The sequence below is a fragment of the Apaloderma vittatum genome, unplaced genomic scaffold (assembly GCF_000703405.1).
Source record: "Apaloderma vittatum isolate BGI_N311 unplaced genomic scaffold, ASM70340v1 scaffold6963, whole genome shotgun sequence".
Classification (NCBI taxonomy): Eukaryota; Metazoa; Chordata; class Aves; order Trogoniformes; family Trogonidae; genus Apaloderma; species Apaloderma vittatum.
Genome location: NW_009706369.1, coordinates 1174 through 24292, shown reverse-complemented (window position 1 = coordinate 24292; position 23119 = coordinate 1174). Strand labels below are relative to the sequence as shown.

The 23119-nt window shown below is 47.3% G+C and overlaps 2 protein-coding genes across 2 annotated transcripts in view; one reads left to right on the top strand and one right to left on the bottom strand.

Moving 5' to 3' along the window:
- Positions 1-205, top strand: part of DPP7 (dipeptidyl-peptidase 7) — a gene marked incomplete at its 5' end in the record, with an annotated part of 19077 nt that extends 18872 nt beyond the window's left edge. The window contains 1 exon segment of the mRNA XM_009865758.1: positions 64-205. Coding sequence (XP_009864060.1) covers positions 64-205 — 142 coding nt within the window.
- Positions 206-4872: 4667 nt separating this feature from the next.
- Positions 4873-22827, bottom strand: MAN1B1 (mannosidase, alpha, class 1B, member 1; the record flags this gene model as incomplete). Its single annotated transcript, XM_009865757.1, has 12 exons — positions 4873-5345; positions 6199-6330; positions 7432-7629; positions 10496-10616; positions 11928-12118; positions 13201-13389; positions 13969-14117; positions 16435-16620; positions 17845-17954; positions 20759-20919; positions 21933-22069; positions 22719-22827. Coding segments are annotated over 12 exons (1887 nt in total), but the record flags the coding sequence as incomplete, so codon positions are not given.
- Between the last annotated feature and the right edge of the window lie 292 nt (positions 22828-23119).

The following is a 23119-nucleotide window of genomic DNA, read 5'->3' as shown; positions in this document are numbered from 1 at the left end:
CGGGCAAGGGGCAGAGAGCTGCTGCCACTGACTGACCAGCTCACCCTGCTCTGTTTTTTCTAGGGGAAGCAATCCAGCTGACCCCCCGTCCGTCACGGCAATGCGCAAGCTCGAAGCGAGCATCATCGACGAGTGGGTGAAATCTGTGAGGGGGGAAAGAGCGCGGGAGCAGCGCCCGGGAGGCCCAGTGGGCCGATGGCTGTGAGTGCGGCCGTCCCCACGGCCTCTGGCCCGGGAGCGAGGCGCCGCCGGGACCCAGAAAGGCAGGAGCTGCTGAGCTGTGCCTGGAAAAGCATTTTCTCCTCTGCCCTGGCAGCGGAAATTCCCCTTTCTGAAGTGTCGCACCAGCTCCCAGTCAAGCATCAAGAGAAAAGCAAAAGGCTGGATCGCTGCCTGAAGCCAAAGCTGCGCTCTGTGGGTTTCACGCTCGCCTGCTCGAGATGAGCTGTCAGTAATGATGGAAATCATAATAAAAGCTTGCCTGGATTCACTGTCCTGAATAGTGCAGTTCTAGGAGGCAGCCTACAGTTGAAGCTAAGATTATTTTTAGACAAAAAGTAAGTATTAGAGGTCTAGTGGAAAGGCAGAGGTGTGGCCATTACTCGCACGGGTTCACAGGGGACTCCGCGGTGACCAGTTCAGTATCAGCGGGTTTGGTTGACTTTTTTAACTCATACAAGAGATCTCTGCGAGCCAAACGCTTACACAAAGTAACCCCGGGGTGTCCTGCTGTCACTCAAGAGTTGTGTGTTAGTGACAGTAAAGCACATTTCCACTCAAGACATCTTTAGATCTTTTTAAAATAAATTACAAGTTTATTAAAGGTGTGATACAATTTCATGGCTTGGTAGTAGAACCAAAGAAGATAAAAAAAGGATACTTCTCACCTCTCCAGGTAGAGTAAACTCAACTTTGCACATAAACAGGTGGGTTCTTACCTACTGGAATGACTATGCACCAATAAATACTGGCATCATTGCAAAAATATGAAAACCTGGTAATCAAGCGGCTGCCTCAGTTGATCCATTTACAACGGTTTTAGGAGTTGGCGGAGAAGCCTCCTGGGCCATCCAAGGCTTACACGGCTTATCCAGGCAAAGTCACAGCGTTGCTTCAGCTCCCGTTAACGCCGCTCAAACACGAGTTTTGTGACAAATATCTGCACTGCTGGGTCCTCCCTGCCGGCGCCTCCAACTGGTTCCCAGAGCGTTGACGTCGGTCACTGATGTTATTTCACAAAGTGCAGGGGCTGACAGCAGGTGTTTCCGCAAACCACCCGGCGCCTCTTCCCTGTTGTGGGCACAAAAGGCCAAAGCTTCTGCTCCCCACCCCTGCTGAGGAGCGCTGGGGGGCGAAGAGCAGGCAGGGGTGAAGCCCATCCATCCGGTCTTTCAGGTAAGTAGAAATAAAGAGCAATATGCAAGAGCTGATTAGCCAGACTCCAGCTCCCAGAGAAAAACCCTTTAAGACTGTCAGTGGAGCTACGACCTCGCCAGGACCCGCATCTTCTCCATGTGTGCTGCCAAAACCCCCGCCACGAGCTGCCGGCGTCCCTCCTGCTCACCCTCGAGTCAGGCTTCGGGTTTGCTGCTGCAGCTCTGGCTCACACAGCGCTGCCCCTGCCAGCCTTGCTCAGGCTGGAATTCACCCTCTCTGCTCTCCGCCATGACTTTTCTGAATTTAGATTTGCTGTACCCCGGAAATTATTCAGGACTGGCACCGCAGTAAAAAAAAGCAGGCAGCGGTGGCTGTGTCTGCAGCCAGGGTTACATCCTTCCTGCTTTTCTTCTCTAACAGCACCCTGAGCTCCCAGCAAGCAGCACCCTCACTGAACCAGCGCAGCAGCGGGGTAAAGCAGCCAAGCCCAGGGGGAGTCTTTTGGAAAGCAAGTCACCACCCCTGTCCAGTGGCTTGTCCTGTGCCCTTGAGCCAGGGGAGGGCCGGGTGTCTTTTGCCCTTCCAGAAGACCACGAGTCCTTCAACCCTCTTCTAACAGACCATGGCGATCGCAGCTTTTCCTCGTGCAGACAGGACGTGTCCCAGAGGAACGCACATAGTGTGAGGGACACAGCTGGTTTCATTTATAAGGAAGGATGAACCCAAGGCTTTTGGATGCTACAGCACAGGGATAAACAAGACGTGTGGGCTTCTGTGCAGGTGACAGATGAGCAGCGCTTAAAATAATCACAAAACCAGGCTCAAGAAACCGCGGTGGAAGACTGAAGTAAGTGCCACAATCATCCGTAATGTTTTGAAACCCTGGGCAAGGAAAAGTGGGATCTAAGCAGAATGTCCTGACCACACGGCGCTCTCTGAGCCAAAGGGAAGAGCCCGACAGCAGCAGCCACCTGCTCGTGGCTGACCTCCTCAAAAGAAAACTCAAAAGAAAAGTGCAAACGGAGAGCAAGTGACGCAGAGCACTGTGGGTGCCACCCCGACGCTGGTTTAAGAGCTGCACCGGTAGGGTTGTAGAGAAAAGGCCTGTTCGTTCCGTCAGCACGGACCAGCATGAGGAGCATCACCAAGCTGGGAACACGGCGCTCACACACCTTTAGGTCAGAGCTTGAAAACCCGTCGTGCAGACAGGCAGGTTGTCCTGGCAAGAACAAGCCTCCGTTTCTGGAGCTGGGTTTTTAGTGGAAGCTGAGGCCTCCAGCCTTTGCCAGGGAGCTCTAGCAATACTTCAGACACAGAAACTCCGATCCACTCTTCCCGAATCTAAAGTCAGGAAAGTCTTAACCCTTCTGTTGAAGCAACAGACTTGCCAGACAGCACCAGGGAGCTCCGTGGCACATCGGTTCTACCAGCCTTGTTAAATACACTGAGTGGGGCACTGGAAAGCAGGAGCTCAGTTGCCTGAGAGGTTATTTCTAGGAGTGCACAGCTGAAGGAAAGGAGTCCTGAAGGGCAGGAGAAAGTCACAAAACTGTGAGTGTGTTAGTTGGAAAAAAATTACCCTGTCTGCAGCCCTCATCACCGCTGCAACATCACATGGTGAACAGGAAACGAAGATTCTTGGCCTAGGGTTTGGGGCAGTAAATGCAGCCACATCTCAGCCTGGCGTGGAACGCTGGAAGCCTTGTTACGGGAAAAGCCACACGAAACAGAGGGGCCCATCAGCCAAATCACGGACCTTGCGAAGCTGCCACCTAAGGCCTCTAACAGGACTCCAGTTCTTAAAAGCTCAGAGATCAGAGGGTACCTGTGTTCCCATCCATTTCCTCAATTGCCTTGGAGCCAACGGGTCGGTATTTTTCTCTCAGCTGTGGCTTAAAGCCCCTCCTGTGCGATTTCTGAGTCCTGCCGCTGTGCAGGGCCCATTCCCACCCCGTGCCCCAGTGAAAGGGGAAGCCAACAGCTCCACGGGGTGGGGTTTCTCCGTTTTATTTTACCCAGGCAAGGCACTCAAGCTCTTGGAAAGAAACCGAGGCGGCTCTTTGTGCAAAAGGACAGAACCACCGGCTGAAGAGAGAGATGGCCTTTCCCCAACATCCCACCTAAGCACCAGAAGCGTCCCAGGACGCTGAGACACCCGGAGGGATCACAGCCCCTGCACTTAAGGCTTTGGTTCAAGGAACCACAGAGTGCTCGAAAGAAAACTTTTCAAAGACGTGCAAAGCTTCTGTTGCGCTGGGGGAGCACACACTGGAATTGAGGTGGGCTGTGAAGCTCAGAGACTAATCTGACACAACATATTACATTACGGAAGTAAAAATCAATTTGAAATGATCTTTGCAAAAGAAGAGGAAGAAGCAGATGTGCTTTCTCAGCTTGTTCAGGTTTGTGCCATTTCACATGTGACATGCGAGTCTGAAACAAGCATTTGGTCTCAAAGGTAGAGCGCTGAAAAATCTTACTTCAGATTTAAAGGACGAGGACAGCAAAGCCCCACTCTGCAAAGAAATTCAGCTTCCCTGGAAGAATTCGGTAGAAATCGGTTGGACCTACAGGCTCAGCTAAAAGACAAGAAGCTTCTTTGGGAAAGCGACGATTTATTATTCTCTCCTTCCTTTAACTCATTATGCAATTAGGTATTATTCTCAAGCCAATCATAAGGCAAAATCATCGTAACAGGGTCCCACAGTCCCATCGGTAGAGTCAGCTGCATTAAGACCTGTGTAAGACTTGAACAACAGAAGATTTTGGATGAGCATTTCCATGTGTTCCACCTTCTAAGAAAACTGTTTCCTCCGTAGGGCTGCCATACAGGTGAAACACCGAACTCTGGAAACACCTTAATGCAGTATCTGGCCAGGAAGGGACAGAGGAGGCTGATTCAGGATTACACCTCATGTGCTCACGAGCTTTCCCTGTGCCCAACCTCAGCAAGCAGCGTTCAGTCAGAATACCTGAGTCTAACTGATGCAAATAATATATAAAATGCACGTGTCCTTTCACTTGCGCTTCACATTATCTCCTTTTTTTAAGTTAAAAAAACACAATAACCTCTAGAAAATTAATCTATCGCTTCGAGCCAAACCAGCAGCAAATTCTCTTCCGCCGTTCACTTCAGCCACAGCTTGAACAGAGGGTTCCAAGGGCTCTGTCCCGCTGGCGCTCCCTCCTCCTCGCGCGGCAGTTTGGAACAAGGTCGGAGGATCAGCAGCAACACCGACAGGTTTGCTTCCACCTGGGATGACGTTACGGTTCTTTGTTTATTCCACTGCCCACCCGAAACACTCCGAGTTCGTAGGAGGGAACGGTGCTCTGAGTGTTTCAGGGAATCCAGAATAAACCAGGAAGCTGTAGGCTTGTTCCTGCTCTCCAGGGACAATCCTGCGCTGTAAGACGACTCGCAGCGTTCCCAATATTTAATGGGCATTTAGTTAAGACTTGACGTGAGCGAGTTCTGGTTCACCAGAGCCCCATGAATGTCGTGGTCCACGCTACAATTATCCTCTGAACCTCACCACCAACACCAGGAAAACCAGCTCCAATTGGCACAGCTCGGCTATCCCAGGACAAGGGATGAGGTTTAAGACTGCAACGACTTCCCCAAACTAGAGACGCCTTCCCAAAGGTTTTGCTTGTTTGTTCTACGCCAAAAAAAAGGTGCAACAGAGCATCTCTCTTCAAACCCTGAAAAATAAAGTGACTTGAAGTTCAAAATGCCGCCACAGGAAGGTCTACGGACACGCAGCCTATGCCGGCACCCAGATAGGGAGCGGATGAGCTTCTGTGTTAAATACGTATTTGTCAAGGTTGATTAAGTCTATGTCATCTGAAAACAGCAGAAACATGTATTTCAGTGTTTCCCCAAGGAAGAAGCTCTCCATCTTATCTCGTGGCTCTGGATTCCTGGGATTCTGGACGTTGTTAATGGAAGTATAACCACCTGTAGGAACCTGTGCCAAAGAAATAAATAAAAAAAAAAAGCAGAAATGCTGTATATTTTGATAATCTAAAATAAATTATTTTCATTTCTTAACATCCAGATGCACTACAGGAAGTAGTAGTAGTAGCAGTGCTAAGAAACAGATCTACACGTTTTTCATTTCATACTTGTTTTTCATTTACGTAATGCATCAGTTGCATTTTAAAAGGAACCACAAGGAAGATGAAGCAAAACGTCTATTTTAGCTTAATTTCAAAGGTTGTCACAGGGAACATCTCCTTGAAGTTTCCACACAAATGTACAGAAAGTAGCTCGTGCAGCGCCTACATCAGAGACTGTCCCGCTACCATAGCGACCCTCTCAAGAACTGACCACGGATAGTGAATGGCCACGGGCATCTCAGCCACACTTTTTATCAGAGCAACAGCTGCATGAGCACCACAATCAGAATGAATACAAAACCCAGCTCTTAAAGCATTAATACTATTTTGTGGCAATTGGGGAGGGGCAACCTCAACCAAAGGGTTCTTTCAATCCAGCCAGGTCCTCCCTAGGTTCTAAATTCTAGAAAAGATCACAGAAGAGATTCTAGCAGCTTGCAAGGAGACGTGGAGACGCTCTGGCAGTCTGCACACAGCTCCTGCATTTTACTTTTTAATCAATGTCATACAATTCTTTCCCTGAACGTACTAAGTAATGGATCTCAGACTGTAAGGTACTGTATGAATTCAATTCTTCTCTGTGTTCTTACAAATTTCCCTGTGGGTATCTGACATCCCTTGAAAGGTTTCCAAAGACCTTGTTAGAGAGCAGGTGAGCAAATGCAGTCCCGACAGAACAAGGTCATTATAAGCTGACCTTACCCGTGTGTATTTATTGAAGTTCTGCAAGATTTCCCAGCCCCAGTCTTGGTATTTCTTATCACCGGTGAATCTGTACATATAAAAAAGGCTTTCCACAGTTTCTGGTCGAAGTAAGTTGTGCCTGTCTGCAGGCTGCAAGAGAAAAAAAGGAAAGAACAATTCAGACATGGAATTTCCTCAAGGACTATCCCGTTCGGTCCCCAAGTGTTGCCTGATCTAGTTGAGAGGCGGCGTCCCTGGCGGCAGGGAGGCTGGATTCAAATGATCTCTAAGGTCCCTTCCAGCTTAGGCCATTCTATGATCTATGACAATAGGCAGGAAGAAAATCCCAGAATGTTAGAGGTTGGAAGGGACCTCTGGAGATCACCCAGTGCCACCCCCTGCCAGAGCAGGGTCCCCCAGGGCAGCCCCACAGGAACGCGTCCAGGCGGGTTGGAAAGTCTCCAGAGCAGGAGACTCCACACCCTTTCGGGGCAGCCTGGGCCAGGGCTCCGGCACCCACACAGCAAAGAAGTTTTTCCTTCCGTTTAGGTTGAACCTTCTGTTTTCCAGTTTGTGACCATTTTCCTGTCACTGGACACCACTGAGATGTCTGGCCCCATCCTCCCAACATCTCCCCTTCAGCACTGATGAGATCCCCCCTCAGCCTCCTCTTCTCCAGGCTAAGTAGTCCCAGCTCTCTCAGAGAGATGCTCCAGTGCCCCAGTCACCCTTGCTGCCCTCCACTGGACTCTCTCCAGCAGTTCCCTGTCTCTCTTGAACTGGGGAGCCCCAAACAGGACACAGCATCCAGATGTGGCCTCCCCAGGGCAGAATAGAGGGGGACGATGACCTCTCTTGACCTGTGGGCAATGCTCCTCTTGATGCAGCCCAGGATGCCACTGGCCTTCTTGGCCACTAGGGCAAGTTGCTGGCTCATGGTCACCCTGTTGCTCCCCAGGACTCCCAGGTCCTTCCCCAGAGCTGCTCTCCGGCAGGTGAACCCCAGCCTGTACTGGCCCATAGGGTTGTTCTTCCCCAGATGCATCTACTCCTCAGCCTTCCATGTGTCACTCAGCTTCTAAACACACTACAGGGGCGATTAAAAACAAAGGCTACAGCTGGAGAGCGAAGCAGCAAAGAACGAGCTGCTGCACACCAGAGCACAAAACCAATATCCAGCTGGGAACTGCAACAGCAGAGCAGAGACACACAAAAACCATCCCATCACACTCAGCCCAGCGATCTGTTCACCTTGATTTCCACATCTTTGTGGCCCTTTTGTGCCTGAAGATTGAAGTGGACGATCTCTGGGCTCAGGCCCGTCTCGACCTGAGCGTACATCTGGTAGCAGGTTTCTATCAGGGCTTCGGCCAGTTCCATGTGATCGGCAGTCAGCCCGTTGTGAGCTCCCAGCGCCAAGGTACCCGGCAAAAAGCAAACCAAGTGGTCCTGCAAGACAAGACAACTCTTACTGGGGGAAAATTGCACAACCAACAGGTATTTGTGTGTGTGTTGCTGTGTCCCTATAGCCCTACACGTGTGTCCTCTTTTCTTTTTTCCCTCCTTCTTTGGAACACATTTCGGGTACCAAGAACTTGAGGGTAACTTCTTGAAAAATGTGGTGTAATGGAGCGCGAGGCAGGCAGCGTTATTACAGAGACAGCACCGACTTGGAAAAATGTACAAGACTGTGTGTTTTTATATCAAGTTCTGAAAAAAAGGTCTCGGGTCAGGGCAAGAGGGGTGAGCAGAATCACCTAAAGGTTTCTCAACAGAGACACCTCAAGGGACAACGTAAGAGACAAACTGATCACCTGCATTTAATTTTGAAATTAAAATGGAACAGAGATGGGAGTCAGCCACAGAAAACAATGCTCTGGAGAAGGGGGAGAGCTCAGCTGAAGGAGATTCTCCTCATTCTGAAATAATCACCTCGGCACTACCCTAAGAGCAACAACATCTGCAGAGATGTCGACACGACTGGAAGCTGCAGACTGCTAAGCCTTGGAGCACACTTCTGCCCGAGAGCTTGTCCCTTCCCTGCAACTTTTTTACCTGGGGTAATAAAAATCTCTTACCCCTCACGTCTATAGAACATCAAAGATGCAAAAGCACCGTTCCTCTAGAGAGCGTGGGACAGAGCCGGGTCCAACACCCGCCGCTGTCTCCTGGTGCTGCGGACACCGGGCACCTTGAACAAAACACCTTGGGCTCGTCACGTACGGATGGCAGAGGGCACCCAAGGGTGATCCCGTGAAGAGCACTCCTGCTTGCTTTCCCAAGATAAAGCAGCAGCAACAGAAGGAGTGCAGGGGCATTTCTTTCTTAGCTTTTACTTCCAAACCATTCGCTCAAAGGACAACAGGAGTGGAGTTACTTCAAGAACTGCGAGATGTTTGTAAACGATCAGGATTAATTTCATGGAATCAAAGAACGCTGGGGTTGGAAGGGACCTCTAGAGCTCACCCAGTGCCACCCCCTGCCAGAGCAGGGTCCCCCAGGGCAGCCCCACAGGAACGCGTCCAGGCGGGTTGGAAAGTCTCCAGAGCAGGAGACTCCACACCCTCTCTGGGCAGCCTGGGCCAGGGCTCCGGCACCCGCACAGCCAACAAGTTTCTCCTCAGGCTGAGCTTAAACCCATTATTCCTTGTTCTATTGCTGGGCACTACTGAGAAGGGATTGTCCCCTTCCCCTTGACCCCCACCCCTCAGATATTTCTCTATGTCAATAAATCCTCTCTCAGCCATCTCCTTTCCAGGCTGAACAGCCCCAGGTCTCTCCGTCTCTCTTCCCAGCAGAGATGTTCAGTCCCTTGATCATCCTTGCAGTGTTCAAGTTCCTTTAGTTAACTTTGCAAGAGAGCTCAGTCATCACAGTCCGTTGGAAGAACACATCAGAAAAGAGATTGTGCAAAACGCCCAAAACTCATCTGCAGCAAAATTCAACTTGCAATACAAGACTGACTGTCCTCCTCTGGGGCCTCATCTGCCACGGGTATGGTGGATTTAAGAATTACAGAGTCACGTCACACGTGGAGTTTCAAATGATTCTTACCATTCAGAATGAAAGCTCAGGTCTTATCACCCAAACCCAGAGTGTAAAAACACTCTGGTGCAGAAGCAGCACCTATAAAAGCTTTGTCCAGTTCTAAAGGAAATGGTTGGAGGTGGTGAAGGTCAACACAGGGGCAGGAGAAAAACATCCCTCGTTTTTCCCAGCGGCCAGCACAAGATATCCAACAAGCCTCTCCGCCAGCAACAGCTGGTTAAATCCCAAACCTGACTCCCTGGATCAGAAGCAAGTGGACCGACACACGCAGAAACCTAAATCTCTGCCTGCATTCAGCTGTCATCTTGGGATGGGGGAGCCCCTCTACCCAAACCCCGACTCTGGTCTCACTCACAGCAGGTTCTGGGGAGCTTTGGGGAAATTCCAATGCAAAAGGCACAACTGAACATCTCAAAAACTACAACAAGAGAGGAATGAAATCAAATAATACACTTAAAGCTCACTTCAGGTATTGAAAAAGTATGCATAAGGCTACACACACGCTACTAATACACCACTCACCCTAAAAAAAAAACGTCAGCCACACATCCCTACAACACTCGCACGACACCTTTAACTGGAAGATGTTCAAATGCATTTTAAAGAGTACGGATGCACAAATGAAGAGCAGGGAGTTACGATCAATCAATTTTCCCCCAGAGCAAACAGCACACTGTTCCACTCCCTAACCCTACACGTAGCAAAAGCAGCAAGTGTCATGAATGGCTGGAAGGTTGGAACCCTCCAAACTTAGATTTATTTTTTTCTTTACCCAGGAACACAGTATTAGATCACCTGGTTCTCCTGAAGGCACATCTGAAAAGCCAGGTGTGCGAGTGCCCAGGTGTATTTTTGAATTATGCAAAACAAATACTACATGAAATGGGCTTGTCTCAACAGTCTCAAAAACTGCAATTTTATGACTAAAGAAGTAAAAATTAAAAATAAAAAAGTTACTCCAGTACCAAAATGTTGAGTCTTACAGGAACACAAATGGATTTACTCACGTAACCCAAAGAGAAGGCCCCTGGTTTGCACAGGTCACTACCACCTACAGACTGAGTGCTGCCATCGCACTGGCTACCTACAGGACTGGCGCTTTTTTTTTCCGGTTGGTTCGTTGGGGTTTTTTTCCCTTGGAGGGGTATAAGGGGACAACCAGCACAGAAGCTTTGCATTTTCTTGTCCATATGTTGACATTTGTCGTGATGGTGTTTCTCCTGGTTTGTTTTGCTGTACTTTTCTTATGCTCACATGTACTTCTTACCATCTTGGCACTGAAATGGCCGTGAGCAAGCTCTCCCACAAAAGTCAGCCTCTTGGGTTGTGATCTCTGAAGAAGATGCTTTTTCACGCCTTCTATGGCTCTCATATAGTCTTCCAACAGTCTGTGAATTAAAGTCATTCCCAGTTGGCTCACGTATACACAGTCAGGACACACAGATACTCAGCACAATCCTTTCGGAGACTTATTTCAGTCTAAAGAGCAATACTCAAGCAAATGTGAAAACTGACAAAAGACCCTCAAAGCCACCATCAACTGGACGTTAATTAATCAGAGCTATCATGTAGCAACATTCAGTTCCCTTTTCAAGTAAACGCTAAATTCAAGTATGAAAGAAAACACCCCCCCACCGCTGTTTCTAGGCAGTGACCGTATTTTATTTCCCGAATCTTTAGCAGTACAGTAACTGAAGTCAGGGAAAATCTAGATCTGTTGGAGATCTCTCCTTCAACCCTCTGCCCAGTTACATCGGGTTGCCTGAGGGCTCACGCAAACAAGTTTTTAATATCCCCATCCAAAGGTGGAGGTTTAATTACTCTGAGCAATCTTTTCCAACGTGTGACCACTCTCATCGTCAAACCTCGTCTCACAGTAGTTAACTGGAACCTCCCTTGTTTCAGAGTACTTGTACGTGGAAAGAACCCTGTTGAATAACTCCACTTTGAGGCTGACAAAATGCGATTGCTCTTGGAAGAAGCGGTGATGCAAACTTTTTTTGTAGAGTCACCCCTGCTCTGATAGAACAAAACGCCTCAGAGAGGCAAGACTCTGCTCTGCGTGCGTTACATCCCTCAACACAAACAAGTCCAACACAAACAGACAAAAAAGTCTGAGCAGAATTTTCATCTTATTTTGGAGGAAAGCTCTTTTTCCAACATCTTTAAATCCCTTGCAAGGAGCAGATGTTCTCTTCTACTTACCCAGTGCAGTTAAGAGAAACATAAGAGACCTAAAGCAACATTTTCACAAACATTGAACTTCAGTCTCCTCTGCTTTCTAAGAAAAGCTATTCCTTACGGATTAAACCTCCCACCTCGAGAACCTTATGGGATTCAGCTCTCCCGCGCAAGAGAAAACACTGGTGAAGCACCATCGGTATCTCCAAAGCGTTTGATTATGCTCCACATCTGCTGCAAAGCCTTAATTCTCTTCTCCTGTCTGTAACACTCCTCACAGGTGATGTGCTGAGGAAGAAAGTTTCAAAACCTCAGAAAAGTTAAGCTTAACTCTCAGGCTGCTTTTACATCAAGTTACCACCAGGCTCTCTTGCCTGCGCAGCTTTCTTGCAAAAACTGTGACGTTTTCAGTCGACTGCCGGGCACGTGCGTTGTTTCTCTTTCCACAGTAAACTAGGACAGAAAGTTGCACAGCTCACGTAATTCTCACACCAATATGAGAAACGGAAAGAACTTACTCGTTTTCTTTTTTTCCACCCTGAATCCATTGCTTGAGCAAATACTCGTAGTAGCTGTCAGCTCGGGCTCCCAGAGTATAGACACCCAAGTGCGTGAACTGCCCGCTGTTGGTGTTTATGAACATGGGCACTAGTCCGTCGTTCTTCCCTGAGAGCGTGTGAACGTGCTTCATCACCTCATCTACAGCTTTCTAAAAGAAAGAAAACAGCAAACAAACGTGACAGGTATAAACGATGCACAACAGCTGGGCTAGTAACCTCAGGCCACTAACGAGTCTTCAGTGTCCTTCCTCAAATTAGCATCAGGGAGACCCAGTTCAGCTCCCGCAGTGTACTGAATACAGGATTTCTGACTCTCAAACCACGATGTTCTAGGTACATTTAAGCAGTTTGAAACAACTGTAGTTATCTCCTGTCCTTCAGGTAAGCCCACTCCAAAGCCAGCACTATGGCACAGGACCATGATTTGACTTATTTACTTTGTAACTTATTTTACTCCGTAACTGCTCATTTACTTTGTAAATACACAGTACAAGTCCAGCTAAAATAACAACCACCTGAATTCTGCAATAGCTAAAACTCCTTTAAGTAAGTGCACTCTTCAAAACTTGAGCTGTGGATACAGTTTAAAACAAGAAAACACTGCCAAACAAAACCAAAAAAGAGTGGAAAACATTCTTTCCTCTGGAATTACTTTCAATCCAACTAATTTCCCCTCACAGAGTGACCTGCTGTCCATCACATTTTAGTTCCTCGGATGGCAACACCGAGGTTTTGTTCCTTGCACTGAGATAAGGGCATTAAGAAACCGCACCCAGAATCCCAACACCACTAAGCAAGGTGCAGTTTCACAGTCTCCTGTGTGCCTTAATATTTTTTCAAAATTTGCTAACTTAGTATAAAACAAAAATGTCAACGATCAAAGAAAGCTGGGGAGGGCAGGGGTGGTGTTTGGTTTGCATTTGCTGTCATTTGGTTTTCCTGTTTGTTTTTTGCTTTATTGTGGGTTTTTGGGTTTTGTTTGTTGTTTTTTTCTTAAAATCAAAAACCATTTCTGCAGGAGAAAAAGAATTCTTCACCTCCACTACTACTTTTTTGGTTCTTAAGACAATAATTGGCATTACTTTGTTTCTTTTCCTTCCGTCACCTAGCACTTCACAACTCATTTAATATCACTTAAGAGCCTGTAGAAACAACAGGTATTGATGGAGAGTCAGCGGCGGAGCCGTAGAGAGGTGGGAAGAGAGAAAAACATCAACTGATTCTTCCATACCTGGAACTTCTCATCTCCGGTGAGACGAGAGAGCTCCCTAAACTCCAGCTGGATACTGGTCACCTCTGCCACCGTGCTGTCGGACGTCCAGCGAGGGGGATGTGCGGTGCCCCGGCCGATGTTGACATCAGAATAGGGGATCTTGGAGGGAGTCTTGAACGCTGGCATAAGCCTGTTCCCAATGTCTCTCTAAAGAAAACCCAAGAGCTCAGGACAAAACAACGCCAAAGCGAAAAATAACTCTATACACACACGCACACCCATTTGGATTTTCTTTTGCAGAGTGGACAGAAAAGGAGAGAACAGCGGCTTAGGTTTAGATGCTGCAGGAAAGGCAAGAAGGAGAAAGGGGCAGGGCCTGATCTGAAGGAACGACCGCAGAGCTTCGACCTTGTGTCCGCCGCTGTTGAGCCCGCGAGCCCCGCGCAGCGCAAGGCAGGTCTCGAGTCCCTGCCTGCACCTGGCTAATCCAAAGAGGTGCCTGATGCTGGTAAGACACGCGGAAAGGGCAACAAAAGACAACTGTGCCGGCCGTTTATTTCCTGTCGTGTTTCACAAACGTTAGTACGGTCAACTCTGCATCAGAACAGGCATGTTAGGCCTGATAAAACACAGCAACGCCCTGAGGTTATGCAGAGAGAAAAATGAAGCGTGGCCTTAAAAGGTTAATAGAAAATCCCTTTCCCACCACCTTAAACATGAAACTGTTAAAAACCAGCAGCATTTGTCAGTTCCTGACAGCCTTCACCTGTCAGGTGAGTCACTCACAGCTTTTTCCAGGAAGAGGCTGTCTCCAGAGAGGTGGTAGGTGCTCAGCAAGCCCCCCAGGATCCGAATAGTGCTCTCAAAGAGGTTCACATCCACATTTTTATCAAATACTAAATCGCTGGCTACCCATTGTCTTGCTTCTTCAAACTCTGCAAAGTACAAAACGTAATTCAGTTATGGACAGCCAGATTTGAGACATTAGTGCTCCACAGACCCACAACAGTTACTTATAGATGTTTACAGAGATATAATTTTGGTGGAAAACTACACTGAAGAGCACATGCTGGCTTCTTACTCAGCAGGCACCACATACGCAAACAGAAATATCCAGCAAAATAAAAAGTTCCTAGAAGTTTAAAAAATAAAAATAAAAATTGAGGAATTCTTTACCAAAAAAGTTCAGAAATTGAGATCTTTTAGGTCAATCCATTTGACTTGTCAGACAATTAGTTACACTTCCACCAGAGTCTGAACTTTTTAATTAAGTCTTTTTAAACCTACCAAGGTAACAGCTATTTCAATTAACAGCAATTAACACCTTCGGTCTAGGCAGCCTGCCTCCGACTTTGGCACTCGACCCACAGAATCCCAATTTTTTTTCTCCAGGAACAAAAATGGATGTTTATCACATTACTAATTCAAAAAGGAAGGCAACAAATAAAAATAAAAAGGAAGTCATTTTAGATTCAGCCATTAATGGCATCGTTCGACGATTGCTTCTGCCCAGGACCTCAGCTCATGGTGCAGTCAGGCAGCTCGCGCCTCCCACCGCGCAGGCTCCGACACCTCAACCTGTCTCACGCTTCCCGAAACTCCTGCCGGAGAGCAAGAGCAGAAAAATTTTTTTTGAAATGGAAGCTTTTGCACAGCAGGTTAACTCTAAAAAAAAAAGCCTCTTAGTCTTCATGAGAAAAAACCAAAAAACACGCCTCGGATGTTGGGTAAATCCTGGGTGTTGGGTAGAGCGAGATGAATCGCAGAACGACTCCCGCTGCCAGATGTCGGCGCTATCTGGAAGCAGAGCACAAGGGGCAAGGTTCTTTTTCTCAGACACGTCAGCACCCACCAGCGTACCAGGACTGGTGACCTCAAACAGAACTTTCATTTCTGTAGCATCTGTTATTCAGAACAAACCCCAGGAGCTTTCTAAGGCAACCAGCAAAAAAACTGCTATAAAATATGAAGTAGCCTTCACCGAGAAGCCATTCTCAACACATCTAAATAACTAATAATTTATTTTAAAAGCTCTGTGCAACTGCAATTAATTTTATATGAGGGGAAAAAAAAAAAAAGGAGCACACTGTTAACTTGATGAAACTACCAAGAAGCCTGCTCAGGCCTAGAGCTGCAGACACAGAGTTTTTGTTTGATTTAATATTTTACAGAAACTTCAAAGACAGAAAAGACAGAACCACGGAAGACTTGAACTGTTCACTGTCCCCTCACCAGCAGCTCTGCTCCTCCTACCCTGATACAAAGAATGGCACGACTGAAAGAGTTCCCAGAGGTGTAGGAGGCCCTGGGCAGGGAGGTTGGACTAGATGATCTTCTGAGGTCTCTTCCAACCCCGAACATTCTGTGACTCTCTGGCTCTCTACCAAGGGTCAACGATACCATGCCTGTACTTTTTCAATACCAGTAAAAAAACAAACCCTGCACCACTCAGAAAACCCCACCTCCAAAACTGAAACAAAAAACACCTTTTAAATATGGATTAAGCAAGGTTTTTGGAGCAGAATGGCAGAATTTTGGACTCGGTTTTTAAAATCTGTTTGATAGTTTTCTGGCATAGTCACTGCCAGCGTGACTGTGAAGTACACGTGGCAGTGTGGTTCAGGGTGGTGGCACTGACCACTCTCCATCCACTGAATCCTCACGGAAACAACCTCCTTAAATGCAGATGGGAAATACTGCCATGGGGTGCGATAAAGCACAGCCAAGTTGCTCCCAGGCTAACTAGCCAAGACTGCCAGGAAGAAAGCCTACAGTGGCTCAAAATTCTCTTTCAAGAAGAATTACTTCCTTAATTATTGTTGGGTGGGGGTTTTTATATTTATTTTTATACATATTGTTTACACATGTATGTATTCACCCTCACGGGAAAACAGAACTTATTGGCCACATATCATAAATGTTCCCCTCAAAGAACTCTGACCACGCACTGCCTCAGCGGGAAACAAGGAATTTATAGATTCACAGAATCCCAGAATATTAGAGGTTGGAAGGGACCTCTGGAGCTCACCCAGTGCCACCCCCTGCCAGAGCAGGGTCCCCCAGGGCAGCCCCACAGGAACGTGTCCAGGCGGGTTGGAAAGTCTCCAGAGCAGGAGCCTCCACACCCTCTCGGGGCAGCCTGGGCCAGGGCTCCGGCACCCGCACAGGGAAAAAATTTTTCCTAATATTTTTGTGGAACCTCCTGTGTTCAAAGGGGAAAAAACAGAGTAGGGAAAACAAAAAATCCATTACCGTCTTTTAAGCCTAAAATCCACATGGTGTCCAAGGCGTCGATTAAGGTAAGGCCAAGGCCAAACCACTCGCTGTAGGACCTGGACAGAGGCTTCAGCTCGTCGTGGCCCCAGGCGAAATCCCTGTAGCCCCTCCAGGCATGGCGGAAGGCTTCGATCACCGCCCGCTGCCGCTCGTTGATGGGCACTGCGAAGGGAAAACAAAACCCTGCTCAAGACTTCGCAGCCGAACCAGACACCGTTTCGCTGCGTTCTACCCAAAATAAACTCTCTTCCAAACCCAAGGATCAGGGTACAGGAAAAACCACCCTCCGAGCACTCTTTTCGGTGCAGCCTTTTCTCTGCGGAACAAGCAGTCAGTGCTTCTGGTCAGCAACTCAGGGATCAATCCCTGGCAAAAAAAAAAGGTCACTTCTGCAAATAAAATATTCAGATAATCACACGGACAGCTGTGAGGTGAGTATCACTAACGCTCAAAGACCTGACAGACAGGAAATACCTCAATTAAGATTGCTTAAATCAACCGGAATTCAGCTGCTGAATACAATCCAATCCTGGGCTAACTTATCCCACGCCATTTTTTCTTCATCTTTCCTGTCTTATTCATTGCTTTGTGCTAAATTTAAAATCAGTTACACAAAATGATTCCTCAACTGATATAAAAAGGAAAAAAGAAAAATTACATTTTCCAACTTGGGCAAAGTCAAGTCTATTTGTGTGGTTCTGCTGCAAATTGCTCGCGATTTGCCAGAAAATGGAGATCACAACACAACCAACGTGAAAACTTTTAAGCCCACTAGGAAGAATTTTGCAAAACTTGTAAACAAAGATTTCTAGAGCAGGAAACCCAAAGCAGCATCAGCAATCCCACATATATTAAGCAAGCACAAGCCAAATGCAGCACATTGTGATATCCTTGTACGAACCCAGAAACCAGAGCAACAGGTTCTTTACTCCACAAGGGCAACAACTGCAAAAACAACTTCTAGAACTTTCTGGCGAGACTTACAAATAGTTCGGTCGAATTAAGAGAGGAAGGCACTTCCCCTGTAATCGCAGAACAAAGGGAAAGCCACAGCTGGAAAAGGAAGCTGCCCCTTCCCCGTCCCCTCTCTTTCCACCCTCCTTTCCTGCAGATAAGATGGGAACGTCTGCCTCCTCCCAGCGGCTGCGTTGCAGAAGATTTGTCACTAAAATTTATCTTCAGATTCGGAAAGCTTATACCATGAAAACTGTCATGGTGGAACAAGGACACCGAGAGGCCTGGCTGTTCTCAGAATATCATCTTTCCTACTTTTTTTGCTTCCTTTAATTAAAATAAATAAGTAAATAGATGCACTGGTGGAGGAATTGCACAACGTCAACCATAAAAGTGAACAGAAATAAAGGTATCGTTAACTGTACTATTTACCTGGCTCCTTCTGGTCTTCAGCTTCCACAGATGAAGGTTTCTCTGGTTCCCTTATTTTACTAGATGGAGGCTCAGTGCTTTGGTCAGGTTCTATCACTGCTCCTCTCCAGCTGCACATACAAGAGGTTGTGATTAAGACTTGATTTAATCACACAAAGTCATGCAAATGGGTGAGACCTACCTGTGCATCGCACTGGTCGCATGATACTTGGACAGAACTGAAGGTGGAATTCGTATCAAGGATCACAATAACTCTGTTGCCCACTAAATAATTCTTCTGTTCAAAGAAACTAATTTGCACCAGAGCAATTTTGCTGGATTAAGAAATACGTGTTACGGGCTCTTGGCATTTCATTAAATATCTTGGCAATGGAATTTAATAAAGAACTTCTAAAAATAATTAGAAGACCTGAGAATGCTGCAGTGGAAGTATTTTGTTACCTACCAGCTCTGAGATGATTGCAGGAGCCACTAGCACTAAACAGTACCACAAAAATTGTGACATCAAAACAGCCCGACTGAGCACAAGGACCAGCCCCTTTACTGCCAAGGGGCTCACAAGCCTGTGAATAAATAGTAACTGATGCATAAACCAGTTTTTCCAGGTCTCTGTTAAGAGTCTCCTGAAGGAGAACCCGTTCAGAATGCACTTCACACAGAACCACAGAGTGTTAGGGTTTAGAAGGGACCTCAGACGATCTCTCTTAGTCCAACCTCCCAAGTGAAGCCAAGCTCACAGCAAGATTTAACAGTCTGACCATGCTGTTTCACAAACAGCTGTGTTAGCCCTGGGTGCAGGAGATGCCTCCTAAGGGAACCAGGCTTACAAGGTCTTTAAAGTTCATACTGTTTGCAGTCAGCAGCCCTTCCAATCTACATAAATCTCATTTCACTTCTTACTTTCATTCTTTAAATTTGTACCAGTCTTCACCAGGCTTCCATTGCTCTCCTGAGTCTTCCTGTTACCACCCGTTTAACTCGTTTAACGAGTTACGGTGTAAATGGAAGCAGAGGAATAAAACACTTGAAGTCCTTCTGAGAGACTTCTCGTAACATCAAAAGCCACAAGGCGGACGCAGGCAGTTCTGACGCTGCGATGAGTTCCGCCGCGCCGCTGCTGGAAAGGACGCAAACGCACACGGGCTTAGCACAGAGCGGCTGCCCGGGTCGAAAAGGTTCTGGGGGTGCTGGCCGACAGCGGCTGAGGCTGAGCCCGCAGCGTGCCCAGCTGGCCAGCAAGGCCAGCGGCGGCCTGGCCTGGAGCAGGAACAGCGTGGCCAGCGGCACCTGGGCAGGGCTTGTCACAGAACCAGAGTCACAGAAACACTGAGGTTGGAAAAGACCCTCGGGATCGTCAAGCCCAACCACTAACCCTGCTCTGCAGAGTCCACCCCTAAACCATCTCCCCCAGCCCCACATCTAAATGGCCTTTAAACACCTCCAGGGATGGGGACTCAACCACTTCCCTGGGCAGCCTGTGCCAGGGCCTGACTACTCTTGCCAGGAAAAATTTTTTCCTAACATCCAGCCTAAATCTGCCCTGTTGCAGCTTGTGGCCATTCCCTCTAGTTCCACTGCCAGTTACCCGTGAGAAGAGACCAGCCCCAACCTCTCTGCAATGTCACCTTGTGCTCAGCCAGGTAAGGCCACACCTCAAACCCGGGTTCACATTTGGGTCCCTCATGACAAGACACACACGGAGGGGCTGGAGTGTGTCCAGAGAAAGGCGATGGAGCTGGGGAAGGGTCGGGAGAACAAGTGTGATGAGGAGCAGCTGAGGGAACTGGGGCTGTTCAGTCCGAGCAGAGGAGGCTGAGGGGAGCCCTTCTCGCTCTGCACAACCTCCTGACAGGAGGGTGTAGCGAGTTGGGGTCGGTCTCAAGTCACAAGTGATAAGACAGGAAGAAATGGCCTCAAGTGGCACCAGGGGACATTTAGATTGGACATTAGGCAAAAGGGTTGTCCAGCACTGGAAGAAGCTGCCCAGGGAAATGGTGGGAGTCCCCATCCCCAGAGGAATTTAAAAGCTGGGTCCATGTGGTGCTCAGGGACACGTGTTAGTGGTGGCGCTGGCATCACTACAGGAACCGTCAGACTCCATGGTCTTAAAGGTCTTTTCCAACCTAAATGACTCTATTACACGACAGAAACAAGCCTGGTGTTACAAATCTTAAGAACTTCTGCTGAGCTTGTAGTAGTCTTGTCTACACCCAAGTCCCATCCCTTCAGGTACTCTCAAACCAAAATATTTCAGTCAGTAGTAACTTAGGGTAAATAAAATCGTAGCAGCATAGACCCTCAGTAAAAGATATTACTATATCTGCAGAGGGGAGTTTTGAACTGCACACTTTATCTTTCGTAAGAAAGGAGGAAGCATATCTTGTAGTTACTCGCACTCAACTGCCCACACATCTACGTCTCCTGCCAGTTCAGCCTGGCCTTACTGCCTTTAGCGGCTTCACGCCCCAACCGGCACCGACACCCAGGTCATCTTCCAGGCCAGGCCCAGGACACAGACACTCGTGCCAGTATTACTGTACTGATACTGGTACGTTAAAATTTAGTACCAAAAAAACCCGGCAGAAACCTACACACACTGAGAATCCTCTGGAGCATTAAGAGCGTTTAAGCGAAGGAGAAATACAGAGATATACATATATATATATATGGAGGGCTCCAAATCCCCTGAGGTTCTGCGATGCAAATAATAAAACCAGAAAAGGTGCACATTCATGGAAATTAAATGTATCATCCTGGCAAGATGGAGCTGTCAGGCCAGCCCCAAGAATAAATATAGGGAAGGAGAGAAATGAACCTTAGATACAGACAACAAAAAGCCCTTACAATTCTCACTGCAGCACCCTTGGTGAGGGGCAAAGGGAGGAACACCATAACTCGCTGGAAACATTTCTACCTGATAACAGATTTCTCTGTTTTGTCTTCTTTATCAGTCTGGACCGGCTCTTCAGGACCCCTGCTCGTATCGTGTCGGGTCTTCAGCCTCATGTCCCTCCGTGGCGGCCGGATTTGAAGATTGGAAGGACCACGCCGAACATGAGGCGGTTTGGGAGGTTTCTGAGAAAATAAATAAAAAACCCAGGTGCTTGGTGTGTTGCAGAGATAACAAAATCTCAAGCCATAAATCAAGAGCAATCCAGACAAACCCTATTTTGATATTGTATCAGCCTGCAAGTTCTGCCCCGAATGGAAGGGAAGCTAAAGCCCTTGGGGTTTTGTTTGTTTTAAATTCTCGGGAAAATTACCCAGTTTATGCTGATAAGTTAATTTAAATTAGGCCTACTATTGCCAGATATTAACTGAACACAAGGCACTACCAAAGGATTGTAACAGTATTTGATTCCATTTGACTAGGCACTGTAAATTTTAACTAGAATTAGCAAAAAGCACACAGGGGAAAAAAAAAAGCTTACACAATGCCAGTGCTGGGTAATACCAAGAACGGCTACGCAGCAATACAGGCACATTTGTGCACGACGAGGGAAAGACTGAATAGGAAATTTTTCGTTCAGTAACTGAGAAATTCAGGAGGTAACTACAGCAAGAGCAACACCATAACCAGCATCCCTCTGCTCCACGAATCCACGCGGTCAGTTCATGTTTCTCTCCCATGTAACCCTTCAAAACCCACCAATATCTCTTCTGGTTGCTGCTATTTTTCAAGCTACCAGCCAAGCTATTCCAGCCCAGCATCCTACAGCTCTTGCCCAGCCACTGCTCTCAGTCAGGCTCCTCAGAGCAGCAAGGCTGACACCCAGAGCACCGAGAGCCCAAACAAATTAATCGTCGCAGGAAAGTCATGCCTCAAGTAAGAGATGGCTGTGACCTAAAGTCCTGGCACGCATAGGTATATCAGGGATTAAGAAATACTCTATTTAATACTTAAATAAAAAAGATAAAGGCAAGAAATTCTATCCTAAAGCCCTTCCTCAGGGGAGAGCACTTCATCCAGAACGGGCTTATTGCGAGTTATAACTCCTTTCTCCTCAACACCTCTGGGAGTCAAGTATGATTTGCAGCTTTCACAAACTCTTCTGCAGCTTTATAAAACTCATTTCTTCTCACAGTACCTGTGGTGAAAGCTCTGGGTAGTCTCCACGGTTGGCATCTGCTTTCTGTGGCGCTGGCAAAACGGCTGGATTGGCCAGCTTTAACCCAGGGATTTCTGGTTCTGTTCTCTGATCATCCGAAGATTTGTTTGTTAGACCTAGACACACAAAACCGCTCAGCACAAGGGATCAACGGTCTAGACAGCAGCTAGAAATTTATAAGTTTGCTGCATTCACTTACTGGTTGCACCTCCAAAAAGTGTTTCCATTCACAAAACATCAATAAATACACACCAGTGGTTACTTACAAAGTATCTTTTGGTATTAGCACTCTCCCTAATAAACAAGGAGGCTGCTAAAAGGCACGTGGTTTGTCTGGGTCTTTTTAAACTGCTGTTATTTTAGCTTCTCAATACAGGCAGTGAGATAATATCAATGGTAAATGTGCCTTCATACTGTAAAAAAGCTTGATATATCTCACAGAGAATCAAAACCAAGAGAGGATTCTCTTAGGCTACCATTTAGGTTTGGATTACCAGTATCTACATACAAATATAATTCAGAAAACAACTCACAGCCTCCAAATCTTAATCAATTAAAACAAAGCGTTGCTCTAGTCAAGATAAACATGAAGAGGGATACGGAATATATTTCTGATTAAGCAGAAACAAGTCACTGAAACAGGTCACATAAAACCACCCCACCGCTGCACTTGAATGGATACACCCAGTCATTGTCAAGAAAAACTAAAACTAGTTGTAAGAACGACAACGCTCTCGGTACTCCCGAGCCCCACAGAACACGTACTTTTCCACGGCTCCCCCAGGCTTGTGTACGAGATGACTCCACAGACTGCCAGGGCGGCAAACAGGAAGAGAATGACACTTCGCTGCAGTCGAGACAGCTGCTTCCATTTCTTGGGGGGAGAAAATAAGTAAGAGGAAGAACATTTAGCACGGCATGAAGAGCCAACTCGGTCAAAACCGAGCTCTTATCGGTTCCTTCAGAGCAAGAAACCCAAAAGCGAGGAGGTCTAATTTCACCCTCTGTTTCCAACCGCAGGCGCCCATTGCTTATTTTCTTTGACGACAGAGAAAATGGAAATACAGCGCGCTACATATGGCACAGCAGGCTCGGAGGAACATCAGAGCCACTGCCTGTAAGAACTTCAGAGGCAGCCGAGCGCCGAGATTCCCAGCGAGCGCTGC